The sequence below is a fragment of the Xyrauchen texanus genome, chromosome 10 (genome assembly GCF_025860055.1).
Source record: "Xyrauchen texanus isolate HMW12.3.18 chromosome 10, RBS_HiC_50CHRs, whole genome shotgun sequence".
Taxonomy (NCBI): domain Eukaryota; kingdom Metazoa; phylum Chordata; class Actinopteri; order Cypriniformes; family Catostomidae; genus Xyrauchen; species Xyrauchen texanus.
In genome coordinates, this window is record NC_068285.1 from 45,107,076 (window position 1) to 45,127,703 (window position 20,628).

General features: G+C 37.7%; 1 protein-coding gene across 1 annotated transcript in view; it reads left to right on the top strand.

The window, feature by feature from the left end:
- The first annotated feature begins 956 nt into the window (after positions 1–956).
- Positions 957–20,628, top strand: part of LOC127651065 (retinoic acid receptor beta-like) — a 126,768-nt gene continuing 107,096 nt past the window's right edge. Inside the window, exon 1 of the mRNA XM_052136771.1 lies at positions 957–1,435. Coding sequence (XP_051992731.1) covers positions 1,306–1,435 — 130 coding nt within the window. The 5' untranslated portion in view covers positions 957–1,305. The remainder of the gene's footprint in view (positions 1,436–20,628) is intronic.

Genomic DNA, 20,628 nt, shown 5'->3' on the forward strand with positions numbered 1-20,628 from the left:
ATCCTTAAAGGCAAAGCAAGGCAAAAAAAAAAAAATAAATAAATAAATAATGCATTGACTATATATTTTTTTGGATTTACTCCATTTATATACAGTAAGATGCATAGTCCACAAGGCCCTTATATATCTGATGTTATATAACATTTACAAATACTGCGTAATTTAGAACACCTGCACTGCAGCAACAGCACAACACAAGCACACCTCTGAAGAAAGCAAGTTCATTTTCATAAATCAACACGTTTGATTATAGATCTTAATATGTTATGCTACAAAAACCTTGCCAAAGTATTACAGAATATCAATATAATATATAATCAATTATTTCATGTATATTATACTTGAAGTTGTTATTATTACCATTATTTTGTCAAACACTCAGACCTTTCTCACTATACTGAATATGTATAGGCTACACTTTGTATCTGTAAACATTTATTTCCAGAGCTGCTTATATAGTTTTTATACTGATCTTATTTATTATAGTGTGTGGTGTTTGTTTAATTTATTGTGCTGTTTTTACACATGCGTGCTTTACTCTCCTTTAATCACTTTATTTTATCCTGCTATTCTACTTGTATCTGTTTTATACTATACTCTCCTTTATATATATTCTACTCAATTCTTCTTGACTCGTCTTTCCTCTGTTCTTCTTTATTCTACTCAACACTTCCTACTTTAGTCTCACTATTCTTAACTCTGCAAATGTGATGTTGAATATGAATTTATGGGGAATATTCTTTCGAGGGAAAAGCTGCGTTGAGCTGTTTCTGCTCTCCTGTGCGTGTGTGTGTGTGTGTGTGTGTGTGTGTGTGTGTGTGTGTGTGTGTGATGTCACACTGGTGTGGGTCATTTGAAGGTTAGCAGCTTCGGTAGGGTTCACAGAAAGTTCATTCGCATATATTAGGCAACTCAATCTTTCATTGTGTCGGAATGAACTAGTAGGAAATGAGCTGCACGCAGACAGAAGCACAGATCCATCATTGCGCTTTTAAACGCGATATATTTATAAAATCATCTCTTGTAATGGAGAACTGCTGTCGGTAACCGGAACGGGACCGAATGTAGAAACGTTAAGCGGCTTTTTTTTAACCATTCTTCAAAACAGGCAAAATGTCCGGCGCGGATCGGGATGTATCGCGGGGTTTTTGCCGTGTTATCCGCTGATTGTGTTTGGAAACAGAGAGATTCACGCGCGCCAAAAACACTGACAGAGTTGGATGTTGGTGTTTCTCTGAACAGCTGAAGGACAAACTGACTGATATTTGTATTGTTTATACTCAGCGATATAAAGTGCAGGTCAGGATGTTTGACTGTATGGATGTGTTATCGGGACACATGCTGGAGTTTTACTCGTCCAGTCGCTCGTCATGTATGTTACAGGAGAAAGCGCTCAGCGCGTGCTTCAGCTGGCAGCACCGAAGCTCCAAACACTGTATGTCTGCACTTTCAGATTTGTTTTATTTACATATGCATGCCACTTAATTAATGACCACTGTGTCTTTAGTAACCTGACTACATTTATTTATTTTAAGAAACAATTTATTTTAAACGATATACTCCAAAAAGTACCAAAAAGTTGACCATGTTTTTTGGTCACGTATGCAGGCATGGGAGTACAACGGGTTTCTTAGTTTACCATATAAATACCTCAGGAAATGAACATGTAATCATTCAATTATTGTATATATCAAAGTACCATGGTAAAAGCATGTCTATTTGGGCATTCATTGTGGTCTTCTTTAAAGTAGCATTGAGTACCAAGTAAATATCAAGGTACATGAATATGCTAATTATGAATAGTAATTCAGAACTATTATCAAGTAATATTATGTATTTTGTAAATGCACCATATCAATACAGAACATTCACTATGCTACTACTATAGCAAGTACCATAGATTATATATAACATGGTACATGAATATGTTAATAATGCAGTACCATTATATGTCAGATGGCAATATTATATTTTTTGAACATTTACCGTGGTAAACATGTTTTTTTACTGTTGTATATATCATCTACTACATCACTATGGCACCCTTTCAAAACATGTGGTCACTCTTTACAGTAGTGTTCATTTTACTATGTAATAACATAAGTTAAAACAGATTAATACTAAGAAATAACACTTTCTCACTGTGTAATTATTTTATGACATTGCTTGTCATTGTTATTACTACAGTAATTACTTACAGTGACAAATGATATATGCAACATGAACACTGTTATGTAAAGTTTTACCAAACCATTACTTGGACAGTTCTTGTTTATACTCAGAAAAAAAGCATTAAATATGATATAATATTAATAATAGAATGGCAATAAATAAAAAACAAATCTGTGTTCAAAAAAGGTTCAAAACTTGCGTCTGTAGTGTATCCAGCTTGTAAATGTTTGGTCTTGTTAGGCAGCACACCAGGTTTTAGGATGCAGCCAAACACTATAGCTGCATGGTGTGGAAGCTGCCTCCACTAAGAGATTTATAGTCAGTTCAGCAGCTTTAGGAATGCATTCTGTAAACACTCATGACTTTGACACCCTCCACACACACACACACACACACACACACACACACACCTGAAACTGTCTTCATAGCATTGAGAAACAAAATGATCTATGTTTGCTTGCCGCCGTAAGCATTATTTATTTTATGTCCTAATGACAGTCATGAAGACAGCACTGAGTGCACTATGCGCTCACTGTCATTTTCCTGTGTGTGTTTGCTCAGTGGACACAAATCAAAGGAAAGTGGCCCTTATCGGACTGCAGCCGTCTGACGGTGTCAACAGTCCACTCAAACTCTCACAGACGCCGGCAGTCCCGAGCACACACATGCAGTACTAAAGCGATTACCACACTCCATCCACTCAGTGTGACACAATAACATTTGATTTATGACTCATGTCAGATAGTGTTCCTGAGCTCTGGAGTGTCTTGAACTTAACCCACTCCTGTTTGATCAGGATTAAGTTCAAATGCAAATACAGTTTAAATATTTTTTTTTTTTTTGCTGTTGTTGTTTTTTTTTAACCATAGCAATACTATGTTGTTGGACATATACAATGGTACTCCCATACTATGTCCCATGGAATACCATGGTTCATATTTATTCAGTACCATGGTATAAATCAAAGTGCAATCATAATACTTTAGGAACACGTAGTCACTCTTTACACTTCTGTGGAATTAAATAAGTTAATATGCAGTAATACTAACAAATAACATGTACTTGCTGAAATGTAACAAATAAATAAATCAGTCAATCAAAAATATATGGAAGGTGCTCTTTGGTAAGGAGAAAAAGTCACACAATCGATAAATAGCCAATCCATTGCAGGCAGTTTTATCTAACAACTAAAGTGTGCCATGGAACCTATTTTTCAATAACATGTACTTTTTGCAATTATTTTATGGCATCGCTTGTTATTGTTATTACTACATTTGTTAAATGCAAATACAGTTTAAATAAGAGAATAACTATTATAATTATACGTCAAATAAAAATAGGGTTAAAATTGGTTATGAAAATTCTTTGAAAAATGTATGGAAATCAGCTTAAAATAAAAAAAATGAAGAGAGAACATGAACAAATCATGTTTTTTTTTAAACATTTTATATACATGTAAGTGTTATGCACTCAAAAATATTTTAGCCTATTTTTAAGATTTAACGATTTCAATTGAATATCAAATTTCCATCTAATTGAATTGAATAGTCTTGAAGAAAATGTAATTAATAAAACTTGCATTTTGTAAGATTTATTCATTTTATTTAGTTAAAGATTAGGCAATTCAATTAAATGGAAATTTGTTATTCAATTGAAATGGGTACATCGTAAAAATAGGCTAAAATATTTTTTGAGTGTGATTCCTAAACCTAACTGAAAACAGAGAGGAAAAGGATGGTATAAAACAGCTGGAATATCAAGACAGTATTTACATTAGTCATTAAATATGTTATTAGTATTTTACATCAAATAAAAACAGGGTTAAATTGGTTTGTGAAAAGTCTATTTCCAAAAGCAGCATACAATCTAAATAAAGAACACAAAGAAATGTTGATTTCTTTGTTAATTTTACAATTACACATAGTCAAACAGTATATATATATGTACTGTGTGTGTGAATATATCTACAAATGAATATATTTCCATGTTGATGCAGATATCCTCTCCATAGACATAATGATTTTATACTGTATGAACTATAGATTCTATCCCCTAAACCTAACTCTCACAAAAACATCCTGCCTTTTTACATTTTCAATAAAACATCGTTTAGTATTTCAATTATGGGGACACTAGAAATGTCCTCATAAACTACATTTATAGCATAATACCCTTGTAATTACCAGTTTGTAACCTAAAAAAAGTCCTTGTAAACCACTTAAACATGCCCACACACACACACACACACACTCACTCACTCACTCACACACACACACTCACACGCACACACACACACTCACTCACTCACACACACACTCACTCGCACGCACACACACACGCTCGCTCGCACGCACGCACGCACACACACACACACACACACACACACACACAGTGTATATATATATATATTGTGTATCCATCAGTTATAGAATTTTAACCAGTATTTTGATTCTTATTCACCCAAGCCACTGAAAATATCAGAAAAAGCAGGTCATCCCCTGTCGCTTTGCTTTGTTTTACATATTTAAACTTATAATCAATGATATTTCAAAGGTTTTTATGTCCTCGACCTCTATATTGTGTTCCTTGGTTAAACAACTGAGTAATTCAATTATATTAATCAAGCCAAACCATCTTTTCTCATCACGCTACGCAAATGTGTTTATTTCAATGAATTGCAAATGATTGTCGTCAGTGTGCATTGTTAAATTGTGCTGATAAACAGCTTCTGTGAAGCAATGACTCGGGAGCAGGGTAATAGAGGCCTCTATTTTTCATCTCTTTTGTTCTTTATTTCACAGTATTTGTTGTAATACGTCTCAAGGTTTTCAGTCTTTTACGTTAAAATAAGATCTGCTATCTGATTTTGTCTTGCAATGAAAGAGTCTCTTATCAGGCTCATTTAGGTTTTGATGTTTATTAACTAATGAATTTATTTTGGAAAATTGAAATCTTCACGGCAGAAGTGATATTGATAATGTGAGCTCTTTACACAGCCTCCCTTTCTGATCATATTGTGAAGAGAAGAGAAACAGAGTCAGATATGTCCGTTGCCATATCACCCTGCAGCTATTGCTTGATTGCCCACTAAAGCTAAGCAGGGTTGAGCCTGGCCAGTACCTGGATGGGAGACTTCTTGGGGAAAACCAAGGTTGTTGCTGGAAGAGGTATTAGGGAGGCCAGCAGGGGGTGCTCACCCTATGGTCTGTGTGGGTCCTAATGCCCCAGTATAGTGACGGAGACACTATACTATAAAAAAGCGCCGTCTTTCGGATGGGACGTTAAGCCGAGGTCCTGACTCTCTGGGGGTCATTAAAAATCCCTAGGGCACTTTCTCGTAAAGAGTAGGGGTTTAACCCCGGTGTCCTGGCCAAATTCCCCCATTCTATCATGGCCTCCTAATAATCTCCATCCCTGAATTGGCTACATCACTCTATCACTCTACCATCTCCTCTCCACCAATAGCTGATGTGTGGTGGGCGTTCTGGCGCACTATGGCTGCCGTCGCATCATCCAGGTGGATGCTGCACACTGGTGGTGGTTCCCCCTATACTATGTAAAGTGCTTTGAGTTTGAGAAAAGCGCTATATAAATGTAAGTTGTTGTAGAGTATAATGGCATATTCTATTCATTTTAATGTCAGTGCACTTTATGTGGTGTAGATTTGTATGAAATAATCCAGCTGTATTATAAGGACTACCGTATATAATGAAGATAGTCATGGCTAAAGGGTGTTGTTTGGCACGATGCATGCAAATATGGCTGCAACAAACAATTATTTTGATTATCGACTAATCTAATGATTATTCAGATGATTATTCGACTATTCGGTGATTACTGCAACGATTAATCATTAGCTCTTAACTGATTATTCAGCTTGTGCCCCGGCTTAAAATGTTGTATTAAATGTGCTTACTAACAATAAAATATTTTAAAAATACCTCTAAATTACACTGAATTAAAGGGATAAAATACTCTTCATTAATTTTAATTCAGTAAAGAAATTTTGAGCCATCATGTTATAATCTAGCTGCATCAGCCCTCGTACGAAGGACAACCGTCCCCACGCCAAAGTGTGCGTCAGCCGGGATGCATTTGCCATCTCTCCACCTTAGAACGGGTCACTTCAGGTGACTCAAAGACGTTTGTACATATTTGCATGACTTGTATCCTTATTATTTGAACTTTAATAAAGGATGCATTCTTTATTATATATATTATATAACGCAAACTCGCCGAGGTGTTTCCTTTAGAGACGCTCTGACATGCAAGTTCGGAATGGCAGCTCTGGCTCCGCTTCTCTGTTGACCTCTCTCATCAACAAGATATTTCCATCCGCAGTACTGCCGCACACTGGAGGTTTTTTGTTTTTGGCACCATTCTGAGAACATTCTAGAGACTGTTGTGTGTGAAAATTCCAGAAATACTCAAACCAGCTAATCAACCAAACGTGTGGCAGCAGTGCAGTGCATAGAATCATGCATATACGGGTCAGGAGCTTCAGTTAATGTTCACATCAACCATCAGAATGGGGAAAAAATGTGATCTCAGTGATTTGAGTATTTCTTGAAGTGCTTTTAATGTTGTGGCTGATCGATGTATATAATAAAATATTAAGGGCATATATTTTCTTTAAAACATTATTTTATTAGGCAAATTCATGAAGATGTAGTTCCTGACATGTAAACTGAGGTTAATAGTTGGTCTGTGCTGTGTAGTGATATACACAGTAGCTGTTGAACAGGTGTTTCACATCATAGCTGTGATTGTGTATTGTAGCACAACTGGAATGCTGTATTGGCCAATGGTGTCACAGAAATCTCACAAAAATTACAAACAGAAGAGAAATGTTGTGTAAGACCATCCTAAAATCTTTTTTAGGGACTTTAGAGCTACAGACTTCATAGCTGTGAATTTATTTGCTGTAACCTAGTCCAAGTCCCTCTCAAATCAACCAGCTTTTTGGGATTTATATGCAGTGTAATTGAAGCAGTTCAACACATCAAATTTGTGTTGGGATCAAAACGGCAGGATTCCAGAGTGATGTCGTCATGGCTGTGTTTTGAACCATTAGCCTCAGCGTGTGAACACAATATAAGAGGTGTTTGGTGAGATTAGAGTGAAATATTTGTACACCTCCCTCAATAACACCAGTGGGATATGTGCTAATTACAACCACAGCTCTCTCTCTCTCTCTCTCTCGCTCTCTCTGTATGTGTGAAAGTGATTGCAGAATATTATTCACATGAGGATATAACTATGGGAGCCCACAGGTGCTATATAATATAATGTGTATATATTCTGTAATTGTGGAGCGGAGGATGGCGGGGCCGGGCTAGAATGTCGCACGCCTGGTCCCCAATCGGCCTGATGGGGCGCGCGAGGGATAAAGGTGGCCGTGACGACAGTTCGAGAGAGAGAGAGATTTACGGGCATGTCCGTCATGTGTGTGTTTATGTTTATGTGTTTTGGTTTTGAGTTTAAATTAAATATTATTTATATTGACAAGCTGGTTCTCGCCTCCTCCTTGCCCATCTTAACCCCCTTACAATATATATAATATAATATAATATAATATAATATAATATAATATAATATAATATAATATAATATTTAGGACTGTGAATCGATACATTTTTTTACTAATTAATCACACATTTTTCTGTGATTAATCACGATTAAATTATGGTACATGATACATTACAACAAACATTAACAAATCATCATATATATACTTTATACTGTGTCTCAAAGAACTTGCAAGAAATTGGTTGATCATCATTTATTTTAATTATTATTATTGAAACATGTTCAAATGTACTTTTTTATTTTTGGATAGAGTTAGTTCCATTCTGTTAGACATATTTTCAGGTATTAATCTTTGATACAAGTTTGGGCAAAATCTTCTGGTGTTTTCCACTGGACTTTTTTTAATTATATGATCAAATGGGCAGATTCAATTCATACCGATCTTTAATGGCAAGATAAACTTAAATGTACATTGCCAGTGTATTATTTGAGACTATACATAATTTTACATTTACATTTATTCATTTGGCAGATGCTTTTATCCAAAGCGACTTACAAAAGAGGAAAACATCAGTAAATCATTTTAGGGAGACAGTGGTACAAAAGTGCCCCATTACAAAGTTTCACTATCATCAGAACAGTATACAAAACAGATTTAAATATATATATTTAAAAATATATTTATTTTTAGTGACCGGTTAAGTGCTTTTGGAAAAGATGTGTTTTTAGGCGTTTTTTTGAAGATAGAGAGTGAGTTAGCTTCCCGGATGGAGTTGGGAAGGTCATTCCACCACCGTGGTATGATGAAACTCAAAGTCCGGGAAAGTGTTTTGGTGCCTCTTTGTTTTGGTATGACAAGGCGACGTTCCTTAGCCGACCGCAGGCTTCTGGTGGGAACGTAGCTCTGCATAAATGTTTTTAGGTATGCTGGAGCAGACCCAGTGACTGTTTTGTATGCCAGCATCAGGGCCTTGATACAAATAGAGCCCGACCGATATGAGATTTTTGAGTCCGATACGGTAGCGGTTTTAAAGATTATAATTCAGCCGATTGATATGGTGGCCGATATAGTTAATTTTTTAGCTGAATGAAAACAGACCTTTTCTATGTGGATTGTTCACTGATTTTGCACTGATACACTATGCACTATGCAAAGGTACTCAGAAGGCTGCTTTCTTAAACAAATGTTTTTATCAGATTTGTTATCAGTCAGTTGCTGAACATTTAAAAAAGAATAGATTAAAATGATAGCTAAATAAACATCAGTACTGTATGTTCAGTATCAGACAATGGCTGACCATTTAAATAAAGAATAAATAAAAATACAATAAACATCAGTACTATATGTTCAGTATCATTCAAATGCTGACTATATTAATACTGCCGGTCAATTAATGTCAGGTTGTAAAACAAGAAGACAAGAAAAACAGCGGCAGCAGTGTTACATCGTATTCTGCTATACATGTTCAGGGGAAACTTTCAATGGTGAATAACCAGACTTTTAAATATAAAATTTTGTAAATGCAACAACTGGAATTATTGCAGGGGGTACCAAACTGTGAATCCTGAACAAAGCAGTTTGGTGAATACATGTTTGCACATTAGCTTCCACTCTGCTGACAAACAATGAAAGTAGCTATGTGGTGAGCTAGTTAGTTATAAGCTTGTTGTCATGGAGAGTAAAAGATGGACGTTGTTTATTTTAGTGCCTGACCGATTTATCGGTCGGCCAATATTAGCCTTTCAGTGATATATCGTACCAGCGTATATATTTTCCGATATGCATGGATATTAAAACTTTTTTTTTCAGAACATATAATGCAGAAAACAATGCTTAGGTGATTTAGAATTGGTATCATAACATAGTTTGTCCAGCAGAGTGTGCTCCGACTCATGGTTACTCCGACTACAGAGCTGTGCTGACATTCTGCAGACAGGGTGGAGTTAAGCGGTGTGGAGCTAAGTGGTGTCTTCTCGATAAGTTGCTAACTAGTTTGTGGAATATATACTGGAAAGCTAATAACTGCTGCCACTGTTTGTCTCTTGACTCGGAAGCAGTGAACCATGAGTTATTGTTTGTGACTGTTTTGTTATATATTAACAGTTCAATATTGCTGATGATGTTTCAATAAGCAAGAAAACTGTACTTTAGTCAAATTTAGAGGTACTTGTACTTTAATATTAAAGTACAACCATGTATTACCATGGCCTTTTCTATTTCTATTTCTGACAATGTATAGTAATAATGTCAAATATTCTTTGATCAAATATTTAAGAAAGCAGCCTTCTGAGTACCACATAGAAAATTTAAAATGAAATTTCCCCATCTAATATCGGTATCGGTCTCAAAAATCCCATGTTGGTCGGGCTCTAGTTTATTTACTTAACAGCATTGCGTCTTACCAACTAGGTAACAATGTAGCATGAAATCAACACTCAATAAACACAATCCACCACTGTACCGTTGTCTGCTGAGCTGTAAAAAGATGCTCTGATGTTCAATCTGCTACGATACTGACTGCACTGACAAACTATAGCAAACAGATGTGACCATCATGAGAGACATGGTTGTCAGGGACAGGGTTAATGTTAAATTAGTTATATTGAAAAGGAAAAATTATCATTCACAAACTAGTTAGTATCTTACCGTGAAGACACCGCTTAACTCCGCACTGTCTGCAGAACCACCTTCAGCTCATCTCTGTAAACAATGAAGTTGGAGCGTGCTCTGCTGGACAAACTATGTTATGACACTAATTCTAGATCGGTCAGGGACTACATATAAAACACATTGAATTCTGAAGTTTAATTTGCTGAAGTTTAAAATCCCAAAACTATTATTTTCTCTGGCTGCTGTTCAGTCTCTACAAGTATACCTGTATGCAACTTGATGAACGGCCAGGTCCTTCTGATCTCTATAAGGTATGTGCTGGGTCTCTCGGGCGATTTTGCTTTTGAAACTGATTCAGATGAAAGTGAGGGAGCATTTCTGGCGATGTGAATAGATACAGCAGCTTGCCCGTATCACTTGCCTGCTTGCTGATGAAGAATCTTATCTTAACATTCAAACAGCTGATGAAGAATCAAATCTTAACATTCTGCTAAAAATATATATATATATATATATATATATATATATATATATATATATATATATATATATATATATATATATATAAAATATATTAATTGCTTGCATTTTTTACATGCTAAAAATATAAATTTCAGAAAATAACACTTATAATATAATAGCCTATAATATAATAAAATATAATATAATATAAAAAATATTAGGGATGGGACGATATGTTTCGGTTCTAAATACAATATGAGGATCGTGATTCGATATGATAACACAAAGTATGGCAGAACATTTTTATTTTTGTATTTTTTGTGTGAAAAATGCACATTATAATTTCTCATGAAAATAAAGTTCTTTAATACACAAATAAATGCGCCTTTAAGCTGATCAGGTGCAGAACAAGCAATAGAGGTGAACAAAACCTGTCCTGAAAAAGTTTGTGAACATTTTAAATTTTTTAATATATTTGTTTTTATATAGTATAAATAATATACTTGACTATTATTGTCACATTTTAACTTTTTAAAAATATACAAATTCTACTTTATCAATTAATATTATTCCTTGAAATTGTATTTTAAATATTATAAAAACCCCATTTACTGAAAAGTTGGAACATTCTGTAAAATGCAATAAAATCAAGAATCTGTGATTTGTTAACACCCTTGAACCTTTATTTAACTGACAAAAGTACAAAGAAAAGATTTCCAGTGTTTTCACTGACCAGCTTAATTGTATTTTGTTAATATAAATTTATTTTTTAATTTAATGCCAGCAACACACTCAAAAAAAGTTGGGACAGAGGCATGTTTACCACTGTGTTACACCACCTTTTCTTTTAACTACAATTTTTTATCATTTGGGAACTGAGGATACTAATTGATACTGGAATCTTTGCCCATTCTTGCTTGATCCAAGACCTCAGCAACTTGACAGTCCGTGGTCGCCATTGTCTGATTCTCCTCTTCATGATGCACCATACATTTTCAATTGGAGACAGATCAGCCAGTCAAGCACATGGACTCTGCATTGTTGTAGCACATGCAGAATGAGGCCTGGCATTGTCTTGCTGTAATAACCAAGATGAAAAAGATGTCATCTTGATGGCAGCATATGTCTCTCTAAAATCCCAATATACTCCTCCGTGTCTATGGTAGGACTCGAGGATGATGTTTGAACCCAAGCAGGTATTTAGTGACACACAAACAGAGAGCGTGTAAGTGGTGATGTGACAGTACTGGGTTGAAGTGGCGAAAGTTTACGTGATGAAGAGATGGTGACTTTCCATGAGGTGGAGGGTTTGCAACAACGAAGCTTGCATTGAGGAGATGGGCACTGGAGTTGCTGGAGAGGAAACGCTTGGAGTAGAACAGTTACTGGAGAGGAGAGGAATCATGATGGCATTTAACGCTGGAGATACAGGTAAGTGAGTCTGTACACAAAGTTGAAACCAGACACAGAATGGAAGGGGAGTGAGGTTTATATAGAGGAGTTGATTGATGCAATGATTGGAGGCAGGTGTGGGTAATCATTACTCAGGAGAGTAAGAGGGTTGAGTGAAATTGGTAGGTTGGTCAGAAGGATCCGTGACATTACCCCCCCACCCCCTTTTTTTGCAGGGGAGATGCAGCCTGATGTCCCTTGTGGATGGGAGGAGAAGATCTTCGGGCATCGGTGTGAAATCTCTGGTCTGGTGGTGTACCTCCCGTTGCAGATGGTGGTGAGCTAAGTTCCAGACCCTCTAGCTTTCTCTGAACCAATGGTCGACTGCTGGGACATCAGATGGTTCGCCGAACCAGGGGAAGAGAGTCGGCTGATAATGCACTGGAAGGGTATGAGGATGGTGGAGGGTTGACAAAGGGAGTTCTGTGCACACTCGGCCCAGGACCGGAAGCCACTCCAACGGTTCTGGCAGCGATGACAGAAGGTTCTAAGGAAACTGCTTACCTCCTGAATCTTTTTTCTCTGTCTGAACATCACTCTGCAGGTGGTAACCAGATGAGAGGCTTATGGACACTCCCAAAAGAGAGAAGAAGGATCTCCAGAAACTGGAGATGAATTGGGGACCACGGTTGGAAATTGTGTCTTCAGGGATCCAATAGTTCCAAAGCACATGGTTGAAGAGGGTCTCCAGAGCGGTGGGCAGACCCTTGAGGGGGATCAGTTTGCAGACCTTGGAGAAACTGTCTATAGCTACCAGAACGCAGGTATAACCCTCAGAGGGAGGAAGGTCAGTGATATAGTCGACCCTAGATGTGACCAGGTTCGGTGAGGAACGAGCAGCGGAAGGAGTTTGACAGCCGGTAGTTGTCGTGGTGTTCTGGATATAGCACATTCTGGGCATCCTTGGATGAACCTTTTGACTCGAACCATGTGGGGCCGCCAGAATCAGCCCTGGATCAGCGAGAGGGTCCTATTGGTCCCGGGGTGGCCAGTGCCCAAGGAGGAGTGTACAGAGTCAATGAGTGTAAGATGTTGAGAGGAGGGTACATAGGTTTTGTTGGTTGGGCATCCCGACGGAGCTGGTTCAGTGGCAGGGGCTTTGTGGATGCTATCGTTCAGGGACCATTGAATAAGACTTACTATGACATGTGGGGGTAGAATGGTATGCGGTTCCTCTGAGCTTTGAGGGTACTGTAGTTCATTATGAAGTGTTAGTAGAAGTTGGCAAATCCCATGAATCGCTGGAGCTCCTTGATGGTGGTTGGAGTGGGCCAGGATTGTACCGCTGTTACATTCCCCTCGTCCATATGAATGCCTTCCGGGCTGATAATGTAGCCAAAGAACTGGAGGGAAAAAACACTTCTCAGCCTTGAGGTACAGGTGGTAATCCCTCAGCTTTTCCAACACGAGCACTACATGATGATGATGGCGATCATGTTCCGAGAGTACACCAGTATGTCATCAATGTAGACGAGGACGAATCATTGGAGATACTCACGGAACACCTCATTCATGAAGCCTGGGATCACAGAGGGGACGTTGACCAGGCCATATGGCATAACCCGGTATTCGTAGTGGCCTGTAGGAGTCACAAAGGCTGTCTTCCACTCGTCTCCCCTCTGTATTCAACGAAAGTGGAGTGTGGGATCTCATCTTTGATGGACATACATTACACAGAAGAAATGGTCCCTTTTATTATCAAACACTTTTCATCAAAAAAATGTGATTTTCCAGGTATTCCTGTACTTTAAGCACTTCAAGGACCTTGTGTGAACTCTGTAAACAGTGTAGAAAAATAGTGCTGTAGTGGCAAAATAAAGTGATAGAGAGATTATGATGTTTGATGGGTAATTTTATTTATGATCACATGGACAGAAAACAATGTTTCAAATTTTGAAATATCGCGTTTTGCCTCGTAATTTTTTGGTTCGAAATTCAATTTATTGTCCCATCCCTAGAAATTATTCAATAGTAAAATATTTTTATCCTAAATTGTTCACTTTCACACATTATTTTAAGGCTCTCCCAAGAGCCGTTATTTTGCATAAAGGAAGATATTTAAGATTATGTGTGTATGTGACTCCACAGTAGCTAATAGAGTAAGCGTACATCTCCTCCTCTGTCACTGCGTGTCATTAACACTGTGTGTTTGAACCAGAAACAATCAAGAAAATGTGTCATTACGCGGACATGAAAGTGAAACCAGAGTGCATTGCGATTTGCTTCAGAAGCGGTTAATCTTTAAGTAGTCTTCAGGAATTCATTTGAAGTGCTCACAAACTGAAAAAACACCAGAAAATGAGATGAAAAAAACGTTAATGGCATTTCTATAATCTCTGGAAATTACCTTATTGGGAAAGTAAAATGTGATTGGAATTTGAATCGCACAGTAATCGCAGGTGTCTCCAATTATCACGGTTAGATCAAATAATCATGATCAGAGGATACTGATACATACTTATTTGAACAAACTAAGCCATAAGTGTAGCCATAACTTAAGTGTGTAACTTGTTCTGCACCATTTGTGCTATGGACATGAATGATCTCTCAAATAATGTGGCTTGATGAAAAAATGGGTGAATTAACCACAAATAACCCCATTTGAATTAGGCTAGTAGACAACCACGTAGCATGTCCTCTAAACACCCTAGCAACCACCTAACAATGCCCTGGTAACCACCCTCAACACCCTCATATTGTGGTGACAAGTTTTGCATGGGCTGGTACCATTCACATTTCTTTTAGAAATGTACAAATGTAGTTTTCCATGACATTCTGGAGCCACTTATACACCAGTTATCTTGTGCTCTTCTCTACAGAAGCTGTGATACTTGTATCTGTGAGAAGCCTTAATTAGCTAAAAAAATGTGTACTTAATTTGTGATCTTGAGAAGAGAAAACAAAACAGCTTTGTTGTCTTGTAAGACAATAACAACAAGACAACTATATTTAACGTGTGACCACTCTGGACTTCCTGCAGGACATTGAAGAAAAGTATCTGAACTTAACTGGTTTCTCTGTTTCCTTAGATAAATAATGTTTGTTTTTTAAATGCACTGACTGGCTGTGGTTATGTTATTCATTGCCTTCTGTGTGTGCTTGTGCTTGACCGATATTAGCAGAAAAACTGTGGTGAAAACATCTTGTGTTTTAACAAAATCAAGCTCAACGTCAAGATCACATTTCCCAGCTTAATGCAGGCCGGATTTTAACATGACGGCACTGGAACAAAAAGAAATGACCAAATCGAAACCTTTCACATTGTACTCAGGCTCATTTTTCACAGGCTCTCACGATTGTTTTAGTGTCTCTGTTTTCCGGGGGCGTCTGTCTTAGTCTCTTGCTTTAAAGTGTATTTGACGGGTTCTGCACCTGTTGTTCTCATGGTGGGAGTGAGAGGGTGGACACCGCTCTGGGTGGGCCGAATGGCTGCACAGGATGGTCACACTCAGACACTCAGTAAATTAGATAGCCACGAGTAGAACTGTTTATTCTACTTTTTTCCTGAGCTGTGTCTGTGAAATATCTGTACTTATATCTTCCAGATGCAAAAGTCTACAAACACTTCTGGGGCTCATGATACGCTGTTTTCAGCGCTCTCTGAGAGGTTCGTGCGTGTTGACAGCATTTCACCAGATTTATAATGGGGTGCACCGTTAACTGTCAGATAAATTTAGCACTTTCAGTTGTCTGCCAAAATAAAAGCTCCAAGTGAAGTAAATACAACAGAAATATATTACTATTGTACAAAATAATAATAATTATGATAATAAATAATAATTATTCAGTTTTATAATAATAAATGTCACAGAGTTCCACAATAATAATCATCATAATAATAATACTCAACTGGGTTCCAAAAATAAGTGCTTAAAGTTTTAGTTCTTACAGAAAATAAATGTTTTAGTAAAATAAATGGAGGTAAATAATGATTTCTGTCACTGTGTGTTATTGAATATTGAATGAAATTGAATTTCTGAAAATTCCACCAATCTTGGTATTATTTGAGGTATTTTGCAATTTTGTACAATTTTATTTGCAATTTTCCGCATAAACTACAACACAGGAAGTTGGCATGCTGTTCCAAAAGTTCCTGTACCCTAGGATCGGCGACAGAATGCTGACTCACTGACGGGCGGCATTTCCCATCAGATATTTTTACATAGTTTTCAGTGTGTTTACCTTCCCATGTGGCTTGACTAGCAGCATGTTGCATCAGCAGTGTGTGTGACCCGGTTTCTTATCTACATAGTGTTCGTTTAATCAGTGTCGAGTGTGATTTGGAGGTTGCACTTTTATATTTTTACTTCATTGATTGTTAGGTTTAGGTTTGGGGTTCAGTTTTATAAAATATGCATTCCTCATCATTAACAACTAGCTTTTGGCGACCTCTCTTGTACATAAATGGAGCTCATGCATGCCTATACACCCTACAACACTTACTGCTTTGGCCACTGGGGGCAGTGTTTTAAATTTTGGTCATCATATACCAATTTTTGCTAAAGTAAATTCGACCTACTCTTTCGAATTTTCACTGTGAGATCAGGCTGTAAACTGTGAATCAAACAATGAGCTTGAAAAGCTCGAAGCAGTCGAGACAAATCCATGAACCCGCAACAACCAAGGACATTTGCCATTACACAAATGTTAAATTGAAACTGGAACATTTTGTGTCACCGTTGAAAGCCTGTCTGAACTTTTAATCAGTGCTCGTACATCACAGCTAGCATTTTATCTGCACTCGTTCTTCAGGAGCTGCTCTCTGCGGTGCGGGTTGGTGACAGCCTCAGTTCTTTTGTTGTGATATACAGAATATTGCATATTGTCAATAAGATGAACAATATTGAGATATAATTTTTGTAGCCATATTGCCCTGCCCTGTTTTCTGTTTCTTTTAATGTGAGATTATTTAGATGTACCTGCCTGTAATTGGCACTTAAAAATGAAATGAACAGTTTCTTCCTATCAGTAGATTATAGATCGCACCTATAATAGCACCTCTGTAAAAATGTACATCATTAATATGATATGACATGAATCATCCTTACAGCCGCTAAGATTGGCTTGCCATTTCTATAAACATCATTTTGAAAATTCATGTATTCATATGTAAATACATATGTAGAGAAAAGCCTTATATAAAGCGAAACACTCAAGTGTTTTCCTCGTCTCTTTTTATTGTTCTGTATACCAGACAAGAAGTTTAATTACATTTTATTTCATTGATTTCCACGGTTTTTAAGGCAAATATAGAACTGCCTCAGACAAACTGAAAAGCCAGCGAGACTCATGCAAAGCTGCTAGTAATTATGTGTACTCTGAGTGAACTTTGAACGTTTCCTGTAACTTTTGGTCTGGTGGCTGGAGTTGAGCATACAGGCATGTGTTTATGTGTGTGTGTGTGTGTGTGTGTGTGTGTGTGTGTGTGTGTGTGTGCACGCGTGTGTTTGTGTGTGTGTGTGTTACATTGGGGCAGAGTTTCAGTCAGTACTAAAATACAACACAAATATGTATGCACAAGAACTGCAATCAAAAAGTTGATTTTTTCATTTTCTAAAGAAAATTGCTATTGTGCAAAGGTTTTGAGTGTTGATATGCGGTTGATAGGGTGTTTAGGGTAGTTGCAAGGCCATTGCTATGTAGTTGCTGTAGTTGTTGAGGGTGGATGCTATGTGGTTGCTAAGATGATCTGAGTGGTTGCGAGAGCATTTCTATGTGGTTGATAGGGTGTTGAGGGTGGTTGTTTTGCGGTTGCTAAGATGATCTGAGTGGTTGCGAGAGCATTTCTATGTGGTTGATAGGGTGTTGAGGGTGGTTGCTATGCGGTTGCTAAGATGATCCGAGTGGTTGCGAGGGCATTTCTATGTGGTTGATAGGGTGTTGAGGGTGGTTGCTATGCGGTTGCTAAGATGATCCGAGTGGTTGCGAGAGCATTTCTATGTGGTTGATAGGGTGTTGAGGGTGGTTGCTATGCGGTTGCTAAGATGATCCGAGTGGTTGCGAGGGCATTTCTATGTGGTTGATAGGGTGTTGAGGGTGGTTGCTATGCGGTTGCTAAGATGATCCGAGTGGTTGCGAGAGCATTTCTATGTGGTTGATAGGGTGTTGAGGGTGGTTGCTATGCAGTTGCTAAGATGATCCGAGTGGTTGCGAGAGCATTTCTATGTGGTTGATAGGGTGTTGAGGGTGGTTGCTTTGTGGTTGCTAAGATGATCTGAGTGGTTGCGAGGGCATTTCTATGTGGTTGATAGGGTGTTGAGGGTGGTTGCTATGCGGTTGATAAGATGTTCCGAGTGGTTGCGAGGGCATTTCTATGTGGTTGATAGGGTGTTGAGGGTGGTTGCTATGCGGTTGATAAGATGATCCGAGTGGTTGCGAGGGCATTTCTATGTGGTTGATAGGGTGTTGAGGGTGGTTGCTATGTGGTTGCTAAGATGATCCGAGTGGTTGCGAGAGCATTTCTATGTGGTTGATAGGGTGTTGAGGGTGGTTGCTATGCGGTTGCTAAGATGATCCGAGTGGTTGCGAGAGCATTTCTATGTGGTTGATAGGGTGTTGAGGGTGGTTGCTATGCGGTTGCTAAGATGATCCGAGTGGTTGCGAGGGCATTTCTATGTGGTTGATAGGGTGTTGAGGGTGGTTGCTATGCGGTTGCTAAGATGATCTGAGTGGTTGCGAGAGCATTTCTATGTGGTTGATAGGGTGTTGAGGGTGGTTGTTATGCGGTTGCTAAGATGATCTGAGTGGTTACGAGAGCATTTCTATGTGGTTGATAGGGTGTTGGGGGTGGTTGCTATGCGGTTGCTAAGATGATCTGAGTGGTTGCGAGAGCATTTCTATGTGGTTGATAGGGTGTTGAGGGTGCTATGCCTAAAAGAGGAAAAAGAGCCCACACCCAAGTCTCTGTAATATTCTGCTCTCTTGCTATGCCTTAGGTCCCTCATCTAATGTAACTTTATTTATTTATTTATTTTTTTTGCCATTATATTGCCCACCAGTTGAAAACTGAAAGTCTGATCTTTCAGTAAAAGCAGTAATAGCACAGCTCTCCTCAACAAGCCAACTATTTGTAATATCATCCAAGTCTGTAGCATAAAACGTGTTTGTTGGTTAGGAGTTTGGTCAAGTCTCTCAGAATAGGCAACAGTAATAGTGATGCTGGCTTTAGCAAACACCACTAAATACATATGGATGCATCGGAAAGTTATTCAAGATATGAATGCAACTCTATTTGTGTAACACAGACTTGTTCACCAGAAGTCCAAAGTTTAGGAAAAGTCCCTCAGGGGCAAACAGGAAATTCCTGTCAATCTCTGCGTCTCTCTCTCTCTCCCTCAATTCTCTTTGTTTGTCTTTTATCCGTATGATTATGCTTTGTTTATTTTTGCGCTCAGTTTCGTTGAATAGCTTGTATATTTCTAGTGAGTCTCCATTATGGCAACAGCAGTTTGTGTTTTAATGGCATGAAGAACAAAAGGTTCATAATTTGAGAAGCACATTTGAAAGGCAAACAAATAAAACTGAACCGAACTCACACAGAGCAGACGAACAGTCGCTCACAGACGCTGCAGTGCCCCCAAAAAACTTTGCCTAATTCATTAGGGGAGACTGTAATTGTTTTTCTGATGAAATCTGATTTGAGACATCATACGGTTAATATGACGTGGTCTTTAATGGAATGATCTGAAGGAGAGATTAATGAGAAATGGTTTCATTAACACATTATATGAATGTTCCCTGTGTGAAGACTTTATGAAGGGGTTCATCAATGAATAATACGTCATTTATAAATGCATTAAATCATTAGTATGCAGTAACAACAATATGTTGTTTCATGCAATTCTTGCCAAATAGTGAGCATTTTAACTCGCATGTTATAAATGCTTTATAATACACTTATATTAAACAAAAACCTAACATGCCCTAAATCATGATTTTATGTCACAATTCTTCAGAATTAGACTACTATAGTGATTTTAAATGGAGGGATTATGTCATTTTGTGTTTATATTCATGACTGTAATGTCACGTTGATGTTAAAAGTATGGTGTTACTCCGAGTCCCAATTTACCTAGTCCTAGTTACCTAAAATACTCTACAAAAACACTTTTCAGCTATTCATGCTCATTCACCACATATATAATAAAGCCTGATGTGCATTAAACCACACTGGACATTGTGTACATGTTTGTAATGTTGGCAACTTTTAAAAATAAATGCTTCATATGTGTCAACACTTTTCGACAGGCATGAAAGTCACCCTTTATATGATGATGTTATGACCACATATGAATCATTTTTCATGCATTTGTAATTAACCTCTTTGTAAACCGTTAACAAAGGGACCAATAATGTAAAGTGTTACTGTGGTTGCTAATCTTTATCAGAACTGTATTTGTAGT